The 13,721-nt window shown below is 39.0% G+C and overlaps 1 protein-coding gene across 1 annotated transcript; it reads right to left on the reverse strand.

Moving 5' to 3' along the window:
* Positions 1–2,266: 2,266 nt before the first annotated feature.
* Positions 2,267–4,421, reverse strand: LOC111255436 (endochitinase-like). Its single transcript, XM_022817406.2, has 3 exons — positions 4,264–4,421; positions 2,866–3,964; positions 2,267–2,610 (listed from the first exon to the last, which is right to left on the reverse strand). The coding sequence occupies exons 1-2, from the start codon at positions 4,365–4,367 to the stop codon at positions 2,899–2,901; spliced, it is 1,170 nt and encodes a 389-aa protein (XP_022673141.1). The 5' UTR covers positions 4,368–4,421; the 3' UTR covers positions 2,267–2,610; positions 2,866–2,898.
* Positions 4,422–13,721: the final 9,300 nt, after the last annotated feature.

Below are 13,721 nucleotides of genomic sequence, written 5' to 3' on the forward strand. Positions count from 1 at the left end.
TCCAACTGGAGTTGAATCTAACTAGCTACACCATTTAAATGTTATTTTATATTAAACGCATAATTAACCTACACATTTGTTGTTCAACCTGTCGTTGAAGTTCAGATCTGCTATCAAAACTAGGTAGTGTAGTATTCACTGTGAAGTGTTTTGGCAAGTTAAGGTGGCTTCAGTCATTGATGATTCGACTGAAACGCTATTCTTGCCGTGGGAAAGTCGTCTCTGTCTGAAAATTTCACTGCGTTGACGGTTTTCGTTTCAAAGTGCGGCGGATGAGTCGTGACACCGTGTTAAATCGGAATAGATCAGCAATGATGGCTCAAAAAACTTATCTCTTTACAGAAGAAAGTAACAGAATCGGTGTATTAAGTTAGTAAATGTGGAATAGATTAGCTCCTGTAGTGCCATTGGCGACTTATTCTGGAATGGTAAACAGAAATGTATCACAACTTACCTTTTTAATTACCCTAGTAATAGGTACCTAAGAGGATTTTGGATAATTTAGCAACTTTTAAAAAGTAATACCAGCACGATTAGCTAGGTTTTTTTTAAGGCAATTATCTAATCTCCACTATTTGGGTCTATATGCTTTTTTTAGGTTAATTTTGACAGGTATACGCCTTCTGTCAAACTAAATGTCGCTCTACTCCGGTCCGATCGAGTACCCAAAAAAATCACTATGAAGTTGATTTAAGAAAGTTCGGCATACGTCGGAAGTCGCTGGTTGGCCAACCTCATTACGACAATAAATTGGCAACGTCTAGCTCTACGTATGCTTCAGTACCCAATTTTCTTAAAAATTTGCAAACATTGTACTTGACAGTTCGGTTCGTCACTTGTTTTAAATTACCTTATTAGAACAAAAATTGCTGTTTTGAAAAATCTTACCTTTGTCATCGCCCGTTTTGTAAGCAGGGAGCCGAACTGATGCATCTTCTATTTGATATACGGAATAATTAATAAGTAGGTCGTCTAGTATAATCTTGGAAGGCCACATATTTTGTAAGGCGAGGTAGTTGAGCATTAAAAAAAAAAATTGCCTGCTTACAGTTAAACGTTAGTATTTAGGGATCTTGAAATTTAGGAGCCACTGGTATGTCGGGAATTATTTGTACCTGCTTTCGCGGGTTTCTGAAAGTATATGACAAGGTTTTGATATAAAAGTGCTCGATATTCGGCTGAGGCAAGTGTCGGCCAACATCAATGAGTATGGATTTGTTTGGCAAAGATTCCTTATAGTAACTTAACGAGTTTTCTAGAATGAGATTTCTTTAATCTTTATGTGAAAAAAAGTTTCCTAATCTCATGAAGCGTACGAAAAGCGTCTACCTACGAACATGCTAATTACAGTTTACCATGATCATGTTGTACCAAATTAAGAGGAACATGGTGCTCAATCGTACCGCAAAATCATGTGTTAGTCATAGGCTGGAATATTCACGCTAGCCGTAGAAATGTCTAGGGACAAAACGGATGCTAATGTGGGTACTACTGTTAGGAGAACTTTTGGGATGCTGACCTTTAGTAAGTTGTCAATGGCTTGAAGATAATTTAAACAACAACAACAACAATTTTACCCGAAATACATTAAATGGTAATATGCCTTCTTGGATGAAGGCATTTCATATAAATGTGTGTATCTACTAAAACCATAAACTACTACGCTTATCCGCGGTCGACAGGTGTTAAATGCGCGTAGAGAAACATGCTAGAAACATGTTCCTATACATCAAAATAAAAAGAACAAGATTAGAAGCCCGCCGTAAGAAATGCACGCAAAGAAGCATCTTTAATAACACTAATGTTTCAGTAACTGATATGGCGTAACGGAACTGTGGTTATAACGATTTAAATTACTTATGAGTATTATGCCATTAAAATTAAGTCAAATTTCCATACAATGTCCTGTTTCTGCGTAGGAGAGCATACAGCTTCATTTGTTCCAGAAAAAAACGTATTCGTTAACAAAAAATTATTTTCAATGTTGTAAATGTGTGGCAAAATTTTCACTTCGTCAAGTAATAGGCCACGTCATATATGCAGACAAACACGAATTAGTACAGCGTTGGTTAATTAAGCATGTGACACGAGGACTTATAGCAGATTTGTATTCCGGATTTAGATCCGTCGGATCTGCCGTTGCGATTGTAACAGTCTGCTCAATCAAAATACTGATATGATTGCTTCGGTACGGACCACGGTAGGTGCTTTAAACCCCCTTTTAAAGCAAATGTCTCTTTAATCAAATAAATCGAGGAAACACATATAGCTGAAATTTGCAATTTATATATGAACCCATATGCTTTTTTTTTTTTATTAAATACACTTGCGGTTTGTATATTGAATATTAAAACAGTCAGCTAGTAGCTGCTGCCACCAGAGCATGCAGCCGGTAGCTTAGAATTGGCTGCGCTGAGCGAGTGATAGATCCCGACGTTATTATCGAAGATTAAGCCGCTAGAGCAGTTCTGCTGTACAGGAGTACCATTGAAACAGATGTGAAATTTGGTGCACTCCGACGTGTAGATAGTTACGTTTTGGCCGCAAGAGCAGTCGACAGGATTCGGATCGGGTCAGGGAGCCAGAGTAGACTTGTAGCGCGAGGTTATGCTAAAAAAATCACCGAAACACATTTTCAGCTACAGTTTGTTTAACATAATCATAACATAACATAAAGTGACATAATCGCCCTACGACGTTTCGAAAATCAGGTAATCCTACATAGGGCTAACGTTGCTCTCGGAGCACTGTGACTATCTTTAAAGAGTTACATAAACGTTGCGTTCTTTGTAGGAACGGTTCCGAATCAACTGGAAAGCATTGTTTGCCGGCGCGTATGGGTGCGCGTAAAATTGTTATACTTACGGGTCAGCGCAGGGATAATTGCTGGACTTTTTATTAACTTTGAAGACCGTTTACGACAGCCTTGGCGAGAGGGTTATGACCTCCGCCACAGACATTTGCGTGATCGTCGAGCCCGATAGCCCAGACCATCGCTCCACCGTAGCCTTCTTTCTGTATGAGCTTGGTCTTGTAACCAATACTTTCAGCGTCCTCGTAACCGACCCATTGGTTTTGTTTATATGCATAAGGTGTCTTGGAAGCATTGTCCCATACACGGGTCCATCCCTCCTTAAGGTTTTTGCAGATCTCGTAATAGAAGAGCGTGCCAGACTGTTGGGACACGGGGCCGGGATTGCCAGGTCCAGCGCTATGGTCTCCAGGCTTGTTTTGAGCCCAGTTGTTAAGAGTAAATGACTTACCATAGAAAGCGAAACCCATAATTAGCTTACTTTTGGGACACCCAGCGTCGGCCCAATTCTTCATGCCCTGGGAAACAGTCAACTCGGTGAATCTGCCTTGATCATAGGGGCCCGAATAGAGAGCTACATGGTTACCAAGTTTGCCATCCCAGTTAGCACGGAGATCGTAGGTCATTACGTGTATGTAATCGCAGTACTTAGCCACATTAGGAACATCGTAAGCAAGCCCTATTTTCTCCTTCGTGCTGAAGACGGCTATGGTGAGCAGTTTCTTGGACCCAATAGCATCACGCAACTCCTTCAGAAGCTTGATAAGGTTTTCTTTGTCGGCACGGTCGCCTCCCCTAGCCAAGTCAGCCGGATGCTCCCAGTCGAGGTCGAATCCATCGAAACCATAGGTGTATATCCAGCTGGCGACAGATTCCACGAAAATCTTTCTGCGTTCAGGGCTTGCGGCCATCTGAGAATATTTTTGTACGCCTTCGTTCCATCCACCAACAGCAAATGAAACTTTTAGTTTGGGATTCTTCTGTTTAAGTGCTGTGAGCTGCCTCAAACCATTTTGACCAATATCCCAGTCCGGTTCTAAGGACTTTACCTTCCCGGTACTCCAGTCCATACCCGCAAACGAGTAAATGACATGGGTGCACAGATTCGTGGGTATGTTAGATACAGAACCTGTGTATGGAGCAGGGCGATACCTAGAAAGTATTCAGACACGTTCGTTATTTCATTTGACACCATTGTAATTGGTTTATTTAACAAAAGCTGCTTAAAAATACTGTGGAAGCACAGACATGCTCTTCTGAAAGGTCTTGAGGTGCAATATTCCTGAACTTTACCGGAACTGAATCGGATCATTAATACGAGAGACTTACTCCTGTACTAATGATGCGGTTTTTGTATTGTACTGTACTATACAATACATGTACCGATAGTTCACAAACGTTTTAAAGGTTATATTTCAGAAAAACAGCAACGGGAGCAGGTAAAGGCTTACCTAGACCATGACTCCCAATAGCAGATGAAGGGCTTAGCTTTGTCAGCCAGCGCTGGGCTAATGCAGGCTGCAACAGCGGCCACGAGAGTCAGAAGAACCTTCATTGTTGGTGCTGCTTCCAATAACGATCGACTTCCCTGGACAGCCGCTTATATAGTTCCAACAGACAGCTTTCACAAACGGAAGGACTTTACTTAGGGATTATACAATTGTGTATTATGATTGATATAATATTTACCTTTAACGTAGTAGGCTGAGTGAACAATATGTAATGTCGAGGAACTTTGCGATACACAGATTTTACAATGGAGTTAACGAACATGCTTCTAACTTTTGCACCACGACCGATCAAAGCGCCTTGATGACAGAAACTTTTTATTTGCTCTTTAATTCATCAATACCCAAATAGTAAAACAGTTACAGTGTTTCAAGTTGCGAATATGTCACACATATATATATATATATTATAGTAGTAGTAGTAGTAATACTATGATTTAAAAACAAGTAAGGCGTTTTTCTTGTACTACGTATGGATTCAATTGAAATACTTAATGGTTTATACAGTAAATGTGTTTCCGTGCGCACGTACCACAAGCAATCGCATGTAAGAAACTAGAAGATCTTAAGAATAGCTATAAACAGTTACTTTACTGATATACTAATTTTTAAAAGAGCAAAAAACTCTGCCGAATACAATTAATTGATTTCCATTAGTCTTCTAACTAGGCTGTCTAAACGTTCCCTGCAACATTTTTATTAAACGTAAACGAAAATGATTATGAGATTCCTATTAATGTAGTGTTTAACGTGAGCCGAGTCACTGAGAAGAAACATAGTTACGAACTAAGTGCACCATATGTTACGCAGTAGAGGTAGTTTTAGTTAAAAAAAAAACAAAATATGGTACTACGCACTTGTTCTCTTTTAGACCGATGACTATCGACAACAAACATCGGCGTTGGAAAAGCCAGAATCCCATACGAGCACCAGCTGTTTTTTCCAGACTAGAAGTATACGTAGTCGAAAGCAACATGCACATCATTGTTCCAGGCACAAACCACACTTAACAAATAAAATATAAATCGATTGTAAACCCTCTTGGCAACGCTCATATTTTCTAATAATTTTCATACCGTCATATTGTATATTCAAGGTCGTAAAAGCTGCGCGCTCTCACTGACCTATTGTGTGACCGTTTGTCTTGTTTAGATTTTATAAATTTTGGTTGAAATATATAGATACGAAATGTTCATTCTTTTTTCGACAATATCTTTCTACTATTACCTGTTATGGCGTAAAAATACGTCCTAAACTTTTCCAAGATACTACCAAAGATAATTCTCTTTACCTTAATTACATATTGTTTTTAGTAAAAAATGCAAAACTATAGATATATGCATATTACTCTATGTGTTGAACTGGGACATTTTATTTTGGCTTTTAACACATACCTGGGGAGCTACTGCGCACAACTTTCAGTCATTTTGGTCCTTGTATTAGCAGCTGATCTGCATTTTACCTACTGCATGACGTAGTTAAATTTCCAGAGTGATCAGACTATGTCTGCGCGCTGGCTGGAACAAAGGTGAGCTCACACAGAGCCGTGAGCACATTTGTAACGAAATTGGCTATACTCGACATTGATCATTTCGGGACTGATCAACAACAATTAAGCGAAACAAATAACGTTGGGCGTGGTCTCTTCATTCTGACAGGACGTTTTCCCAAAATCAACAGTTTTCCAATATTAGGTAAACCTTTTCTATTCATTAGGCCAAAAAGTTATAGGCACATACAGATCGTCTAAAACGAAAACCTAGTCTAGCTAATTTACAATGTAGACAGCAAATGCTGTGCTTGAGAAGCAAGGTGGCAGAAGAACTGCTAGCTCCTGCGTGATTTAATGGAGGAAAAATTGAATATAGGCAATGGCTAGAACGAAAATGACTGATCAGTCCAGTCGATAGTTACTGTCGCTGCAAACTATTGTATTCTATCTCTTATACATGCTTGAATGCTTTTCTCCAAATAAAATACGCGATATAGTCGGTCAGGTAACGGGATTTGATGTATCAAGTCCGCCAGAAACATAGTCTTATATCACCAAGATAAAGTAAATATGCTCTGAAATAAGTTGAAACGTTTAGTCAAGCCTATAGTTATCCTCGAAGCCGATGAATAGGTATTAGCCAGAGGTACGGGTCCTCTACACAGTTCAGATTAATAAAACTGTACAGGAAAATTAAGTATCTTTTAGGGCTATCAAGTGTGACTAACTAAGCATAAAATGCAGTTATGTATAGCGCAAGATTTTTAAAATAGTTTAATATAAAAAGATAAATTTTAATCCTGTTTTTTAAGTCTATATGAGAAGCTACCTTCTTGTTAGTGGAACGAGCATGTCCTGCAGACCCATGTATTAATCAAAAATGCCCGTTGTCTGGGGTAGCACATCAGCCGTCGTATATTCAAAACACACGAGTTATTATACTATGTGAAGTTGTTCGAGCTTGATGATCTCAAACATCTGCGTTGCTTGTAACAGCATCAAGGTTTTCAGCAACGTCCATTGCGTTGCGCAAGTCTCGTTTGCTAGTCCCCAATTCGATCGCCGGCTCCCACAACACACGTAAATAGGCCGCATCGATAGAATTCCAAAGGCCCAATCATTATTAACCTATACAAATATGTTCAGCGTACTCTAAAATCCTTCTTGCTCTAAATGGCCATTATCATTTTAAGATCATCGACATAAATGCAAGGTTTGATTCTGTAGTATATATTTTACAGAATCTTAAAAAGAAAAAGAAAATGTAGTGTTTTCTGTTCTAATTTTTCGAGGGCATCCAGTGCATTCACAGCCTCTAGGGACCTTAGCGCATGGCAGAGCTGCATTCTCTGGGCTACAAGAGACAGGCTCTCCGTATTGGGTCTAGAAGAAGCAGGTCTGTAGAATCTTGCAAAATCTCCAAGTTCCAGCCAACTCGTATGGGGTAGAGTCCGTTGTTCTTAGTGTGCCTTCTTCAGACGATTCTGCAACGCACGTCAATTGTTCCGATTGCTCAAAACGACAGATTTCGGTTAGCTCATCCTTCACAGACAGACTGGGGAAGTCACCATTAATCTTTTTTCCGGTAAAACTGTAAACTATATACTGTGTTCTATACCAGAAAGTAAGCCCGAGCCTTCTTGTACACCAAGTTGTTAAAAAAAAGACATGCCATCTCGGCAGGATGCTCTACCCCATCAAGTAGTATGTATAATGTAATCGCACTATGAAAGTATTACTTCAGTAGGCGGGTAATGTACAGACGTATGACTTCGAGTGCCCTGCAAATCATGCGACGTAAACTCCACTCGATTTTTTATGAGGGAAATTCAAGAGCAAGATGCATAACAGCAAACTATGGACGACGTAGCTTATGATCCAGATAACTAATAATCCAGTACTTTATTTTTAATCTAGTGAGACTCAAGCGGTGTGATCAAACATTAAGGCTATTCGGGTTAGATCTTTTATAGATAATTAAAATATAATGAAATAATATTCATCTGTGTATGCAGTTATGGGACACAACACCTCCCTATGTCTGCGTAGTTCCAGCGGCCTCCGCACCTTTTGTGATCACCCTAACGTGGAAACTGAAGGTTGAGGCCTGTCAGGTATAAGCGGTTGAGAAATATAATAATATCAAGGGATTCGGCAAATGAGTCAAGGAAATTCGACCTTTTTTAATGGATGTATAACTAAGAAGATCTAGTAAAAATGGATTAGGTACCTCTATTAACGGCTTTTTTTTTTAAATCTGATTTGTGGTTCGATTCTATGTGTTTCATCTAAAACGAACTTTGTACAGAGGCACGCGACTTTGCGAGTTAATATGTCTGAAATTCAAGTCATAGGTAAAGTTTCATAAATCCTTTAGAGACATGAAATTTTCGAATTTATGGAGACGAGTTCTAATGTTATCGTCAAATAGACAGACAGGTTATCACGAAACTGTTTTTCATTAAAAAAAAATCGCGGACTCCGAGATTTGGCTTCAAAAAGAATTACTATTTTCATGAAGTGACGATAGTTACGTTTGGATACAACGCTCCATAATTGTTTCTGGAGCTCCATAATTCCGTCGAGAATTAACGTGCGCGGTATTCACCTATAATGTAATAACTTTACGAAAGTTCTGTCCAGCACTCCTCTTTGTTGAGCTAAAGCATTTAGACGTATCCACAAAGCGTTCAGCATGTTCATTAAACTGTAAACACCGTTTCCTGTGATATGTAGTGGCTGCCGTTGACTATAACGAGTAGTTCGCTGAGCTTTGATCATAGCTGTACTCCTTTTAAAGATCCCTGGGCATTTCAAGCGACGTATGCCCTAAGTGAAGGTTGTGAATGTAGTTCAGTTTCCGTTAGGGTTCTTAAAAGCGTCTACGCATTTGCAATAACTTTTAGTAAAAAAGATATATCTATGCCTATCCAGTATACATATCTGTGTGGCGACGTGCAGCATTAGAATGACGGAACCACGATTCAAGTAGCAGTGATGAAACAACTTCCATGAATCGTCAATCTTTACGTTTGTAAATTGCGGGTTAGGAATTTTCCTTTGCTGTTCTCTAAGTACATAATTAATTGCATCGAGTATAAGCTTGAGTTTTTCATTTCTAAAAGATGTCACTCTAATTTCGCGACTTTCCAGAATCTTGGGTTTCGAAAGAATAATGTCGGTTAGCTATAGGAATGACTACATATCCTCCTTCCCTGTTACGTGTATATGTGTCGGGGGGTGTCCCTTGCGCAAACTCGGTGATTCGGCGATACTTAATGTTTAACTCGTAGTTCAACAGCATAATCGTCTATCGTTGTGAGCACGAAAATTGCAGCTTTTCTTCAAAATGCAGGGAGCAAGCGGCAACGGTCAGTAAGTAATATTAACGGGTACCTATAACGATGACAAACAGTTGCTTGTTTTTACGTTTGTTTCCGTTAAGATATTGTTGCAATATGACTGCACGAAACCGCACACGCTTGCCCCTCTAGCAACCATTAATAATGGAAGTTTTAGATCGTCGTATATAAGTGGGAGAAAAGTTTTTTTTCAATTCTCTAAAACTTACATGCCACTGTTTGTTATAAATAAATATGTGTTTCTTCTTTATAGAATGTTTCATTAGAAACTTGTACCAAAAGCTCTACAAACCTGTGAGATAAACATGCCATAAAAATGGACCATCCCTACCGTAAAAGATAGTTGAAGTAGGTAGCTGAAAGTAAATAGACGAGTTATCGCCTGTACCTTTTCTAGGACAGATCATCGTTTTATTCTATCTGTTAAAACAGAGTCATTTCTTCAGAAATGCATAGAAGATATCCAGAAGTCTTGAAAAAAGCGCGTTACTGAGCATTCTAATTCGATATCTAGGATCTCGGTCGATAGAGCAGGATGTCGGCCCGACTTAGAGACAGTACAAGCGGTGACTCATCTACTTGCTCCGAAGGACATTTTTCAGCTACGCTCTATGCAAACGAAGAATACTAACCTCCATTCAAGACCTCAGAGATTGGTTGCAATTTATCTATCATCTCAGCTCCCCGGTTTTTCTCTTCACGACCGCAATCGGAAAAATGAAATTTGAATGTTCGACCTCCAAACTTCAAAAGCCTTACAAGTTCCGTTTTTGATACAGACAGGCAGTAAGAACTGGCGTTGCCTTGCGAAACCCAAGATTTGCCTCGGTTTTCTCGGAGTTTCTTTCTTATTTAGCGTGTTTGAAAAATTGTTTCTGAAGACTATTTAAGTGTGTGACTCGTGGAAGTAAGGTCGGTTCTTGTGCTTTTGGTAGCTTTAGTTTAAAAAATATCACGAATCGTATTCTTTAATTGACATAAACACACACATTGACATTCCCTACTCCCATCCCCTAGGTGGATTCCTCGTTAGAGTTTTTGTGTGAGTTGGATCGAGTTTTGGTTTGTTCAGCTGTTCCCAGTCCTTAGGTCTTCATACATGATGTGAGGTCGCTACAAATGTCACCCATTTACACTCTTATATTCGTTCCATTAATCAAAACATTTCTGTGCGTTCGAATCGTTGGCAGAAAATAAAATGTTGGCCTTTTCCACTTTGGTTCGTCGTGCTTTTTTCAGATATTTGAATCTTCCGTGAACAGCAGCGTTCTTTGTCTGCGCGACGATGACATACTGGATCCACGTTTTCGAAACGGACAATCACGTGAATGGTGCTGGTCTTTACGTTCGGGACAGGGCTCGACAGCTTGATGATATAAGCAGTCCTTTTTAAAACAACGTGACATTCCTACAACTTACGTTTCTGGAGTCCTTACTAGTAGTCCTTGTGTGAAAGAGGCAAGGTGAAATCTAGTACTTTCTTTGCGTGCTGATGTGGTTCCTTCAGTACAGTTACCTTCCTTTCCATTAGAGCGATCTGGCGAACACCCTATCCTGGACATCTTAGACCACACACCCCTATTAGGCGCTTCATCTGTGTATCATTTGTAAGATATTAGTCATCTTTGCCAGTTGACGTAATTTGTTCACAAGTCTGCTGTGTCCTCACTGGCACAGCGAATCAACAGAAACCTGTAATGCACCGGAAAATGCTCGCCATATCGTTTGGGTATCTCAAATCTGACGTGACGTTTTTCGTCGGGTCCATTGATTATCATCCTTACGCGGTCCGCTGTTGCTAGAGAGGCACAGTCAAATTTCAGGCTATTCTCGTAGCGACTAAGCCGACGGCCAAAGGTGACACCATACTTCGGACATCGCCAAACTTGGGAATTCTAGTTGCAAAATTTACTGCCGTTTTTTTAAAGTATGTAATTTTTTTGTATGGCAGCTTATGTATTTGGTTCTATAATTGTATCTAAAAGTTGCGACTATTGACAGTGTAAAAGTTTTGGTTGGCAAGCGGACTTATAGTGACATGGAAATTTATCAGTGTGCTTACACAGATGGTCTGACGAGTACAGTTAGGCTGTTCTTGTTCCATTAGAATTATTTGTGAAACGGTCCTTCAGAAGTAATTTTGATATGGTCCGCCCAACGTATATCCTATATATAAGATACTAGATTGAGACCCAGTCGTTTCCCTCTGGAGATGATTGTGCATGGAGCCTATTCAGCCAGATCGTTTGTATATAATTCAGATAGAATGAAATTAGATTTTTGTATATATACGTTTGTGGAATAGGACAGTGGTTGAGCTTGCGGAAACGTCCGTCGCTAGTTCAAAGATAGGGCCAGATCTGTGCGAAAAAGGCTGCGAGAAGCGAATAGCTGCCATAAAAAAAGCCAAAGAAGCTTAATAATAATAATAATAATTAAGTTAATGATATACTTTAGGTAAAATCTTAGATGTATAAAGTTTATAATAAAGAGATATCTATGCGAACTCATTTAGTCATCATTTTAAGGCGTCACTTCCGACCAGATTGCCATTTCTTTATTATGAAAAACATTCTTTGAGAGTTAAAAAATAAATAAATATATTGGAATAAATTGTGAACTTGGATAACAGTAATTGCTATCATTATATCAATATGAATATGGAAATACGAAGAAGACACATAGGCTACTTAAAAGATTAGCTAGGTTATACCTAACCATATAACTCTAATTCTAGATAGATTAGCTACTAATGGGCTTTAAAGATAATGGTATTTTTCTTTTTGAAGTTAAACTGAATGGGTTTATGCAGTAGAAACTACAGAAAAGTCGGCAAGAATCAGCATTGAATCAAGTGAGCAATGTTGCCCAGTAGAAAGGCCCCGATGAGAAAGAAAAAGCCACTTTTCTCTACAGCTAAATATCGTCCAATTGGGGCGAGCTCAAATATATTTTAGATCTCCCATCGGCGTATTATCGCATTCTCCAATCGTTGGCAAATGATATTAACAATAGTACATTGACATCAAAAACCAAGCAGTAATTGAACGATTGATTCAAAACTCTTGCTGATGGAAAAAAAATACATGCCAAGCCTAAACAAATGAATTAGTCGAGGCACAGAAAGTCATAAAAAGAAACGGCGGGTAAATACAAATTTTTTCTGTTGGGTATTATGTTGAATTCAAAGATGTTGCGAAGTCTCTGACAGACTCCATGTTCTCGTTGGCTTTGTCAGCTCATACCAATGAAAATACTAAATCATCAACAAATATTGCTTCTGTCTGAGCATTATTGCCAATCCGCCCGCGCCTCTAATCTGTATTATCTTCATCGTTGCTAGCTTAGATTATATCGAACGTGTTAATCAGTGATGAAGACCAAGATGAACTTTATTGGCCGCTAGTCTAATATCCTCCTTATAATTAGTATAAGCAAATATCGCGACCAGCGCGCTCTCCTCTTGTTTTTTCTAAAGCTCAATTATTGCGACCATCCATCACAACACGTCAGATGATCATCCACAGAAGACACTATTACTGGTATTGTCTGGTAAACTAGAGTCAACGTTCCTGGAGTTAGGAAAGCGTGGCTGAAATCAACCAAAACAAATGTCGATGCTTTCATAAGCGTAGCAATTGTGTATTTACGGTATGAAAAACGTATGCTCCAGAACCGTATACTTGATGTCAATGATCACGAAATCATTTTCTACATTTCTATCAATTCTGATAATTATTAGAAAATATTATTTGCCGATTGAGAGTATGAATCTGCAAGCGTTTCCCTGTTTGGTAATATCGATTTAAGCAGCTCTTAGTATTGGGTTAATGTCTCTGTAACACTTTGCCCTCGCGGCAGTCTACATACCGCCGCATCGGCGGAATTGATAGAGCGCTACGCTTATCCCATATAACTTTTAGGGATAACTCAAAATTGCATTTAGGTCCTAATGCTCGCTACCCCAAATGATGCACTTTTTCTTCTCACTATTTTATAGACTCGTTCAGATTATCCAACTCGCTCCACAGGCCATAACGCCCCTCTTAATACGCGATTTAGACTAGACAATAGGAGCAACTCATCTGCATAGCGTAACATCATGATTGACTTATGTTGATGTAGGCAAATCTGCACGCAAATTTTTATTATTATAACGCGATATTGAACTGTCCTCCATCCAAAATCGTGTACGGCTATGAGTAGAGGGGCTGTTTTGTTAGTTTTCTTCTCAAGTAAATTTAGCAAATGTGTTATCGGTATAATACGATTGTTCGTGACACACATTCATGTTGATTGCGATTTGGTACGCAGCTACTAAAAGGAACACAAGTAGAAACTAATGTTGTCGTTTTATTCACTACAGGCAGTTTATTTTCGATGTTAACAACATACACAGTTGTGTAAAAAACAAAAAAACAAAACAAAAAGAGTTCTATATTAACCCGTGCTATGCATGTATACGTACTGAGAGATCGAACAGGTGTTAACAGCTTTTCAGTTAGATAGCTATAAAGTCAATATTTTTAGGCAATGCCGCATCGGGT

The sequence above is a fragment of the Varroa destructor genome, unplaced genomic scaffold (assembly GCF_002443255.2).
Source record: "Varroa destructor unplaced genomic scaffold, Vdes_3.0 BEIS01000001.1, whole genome shotgun sequence".
In the NCBI taxonomy this organism is placed as follows: domain Eukaryota; kingdom Metazoa; phylum Arthropoda; class Arachnida; order Mesostigmata; family Varroidae; genus Varroa; species Varroa destructor.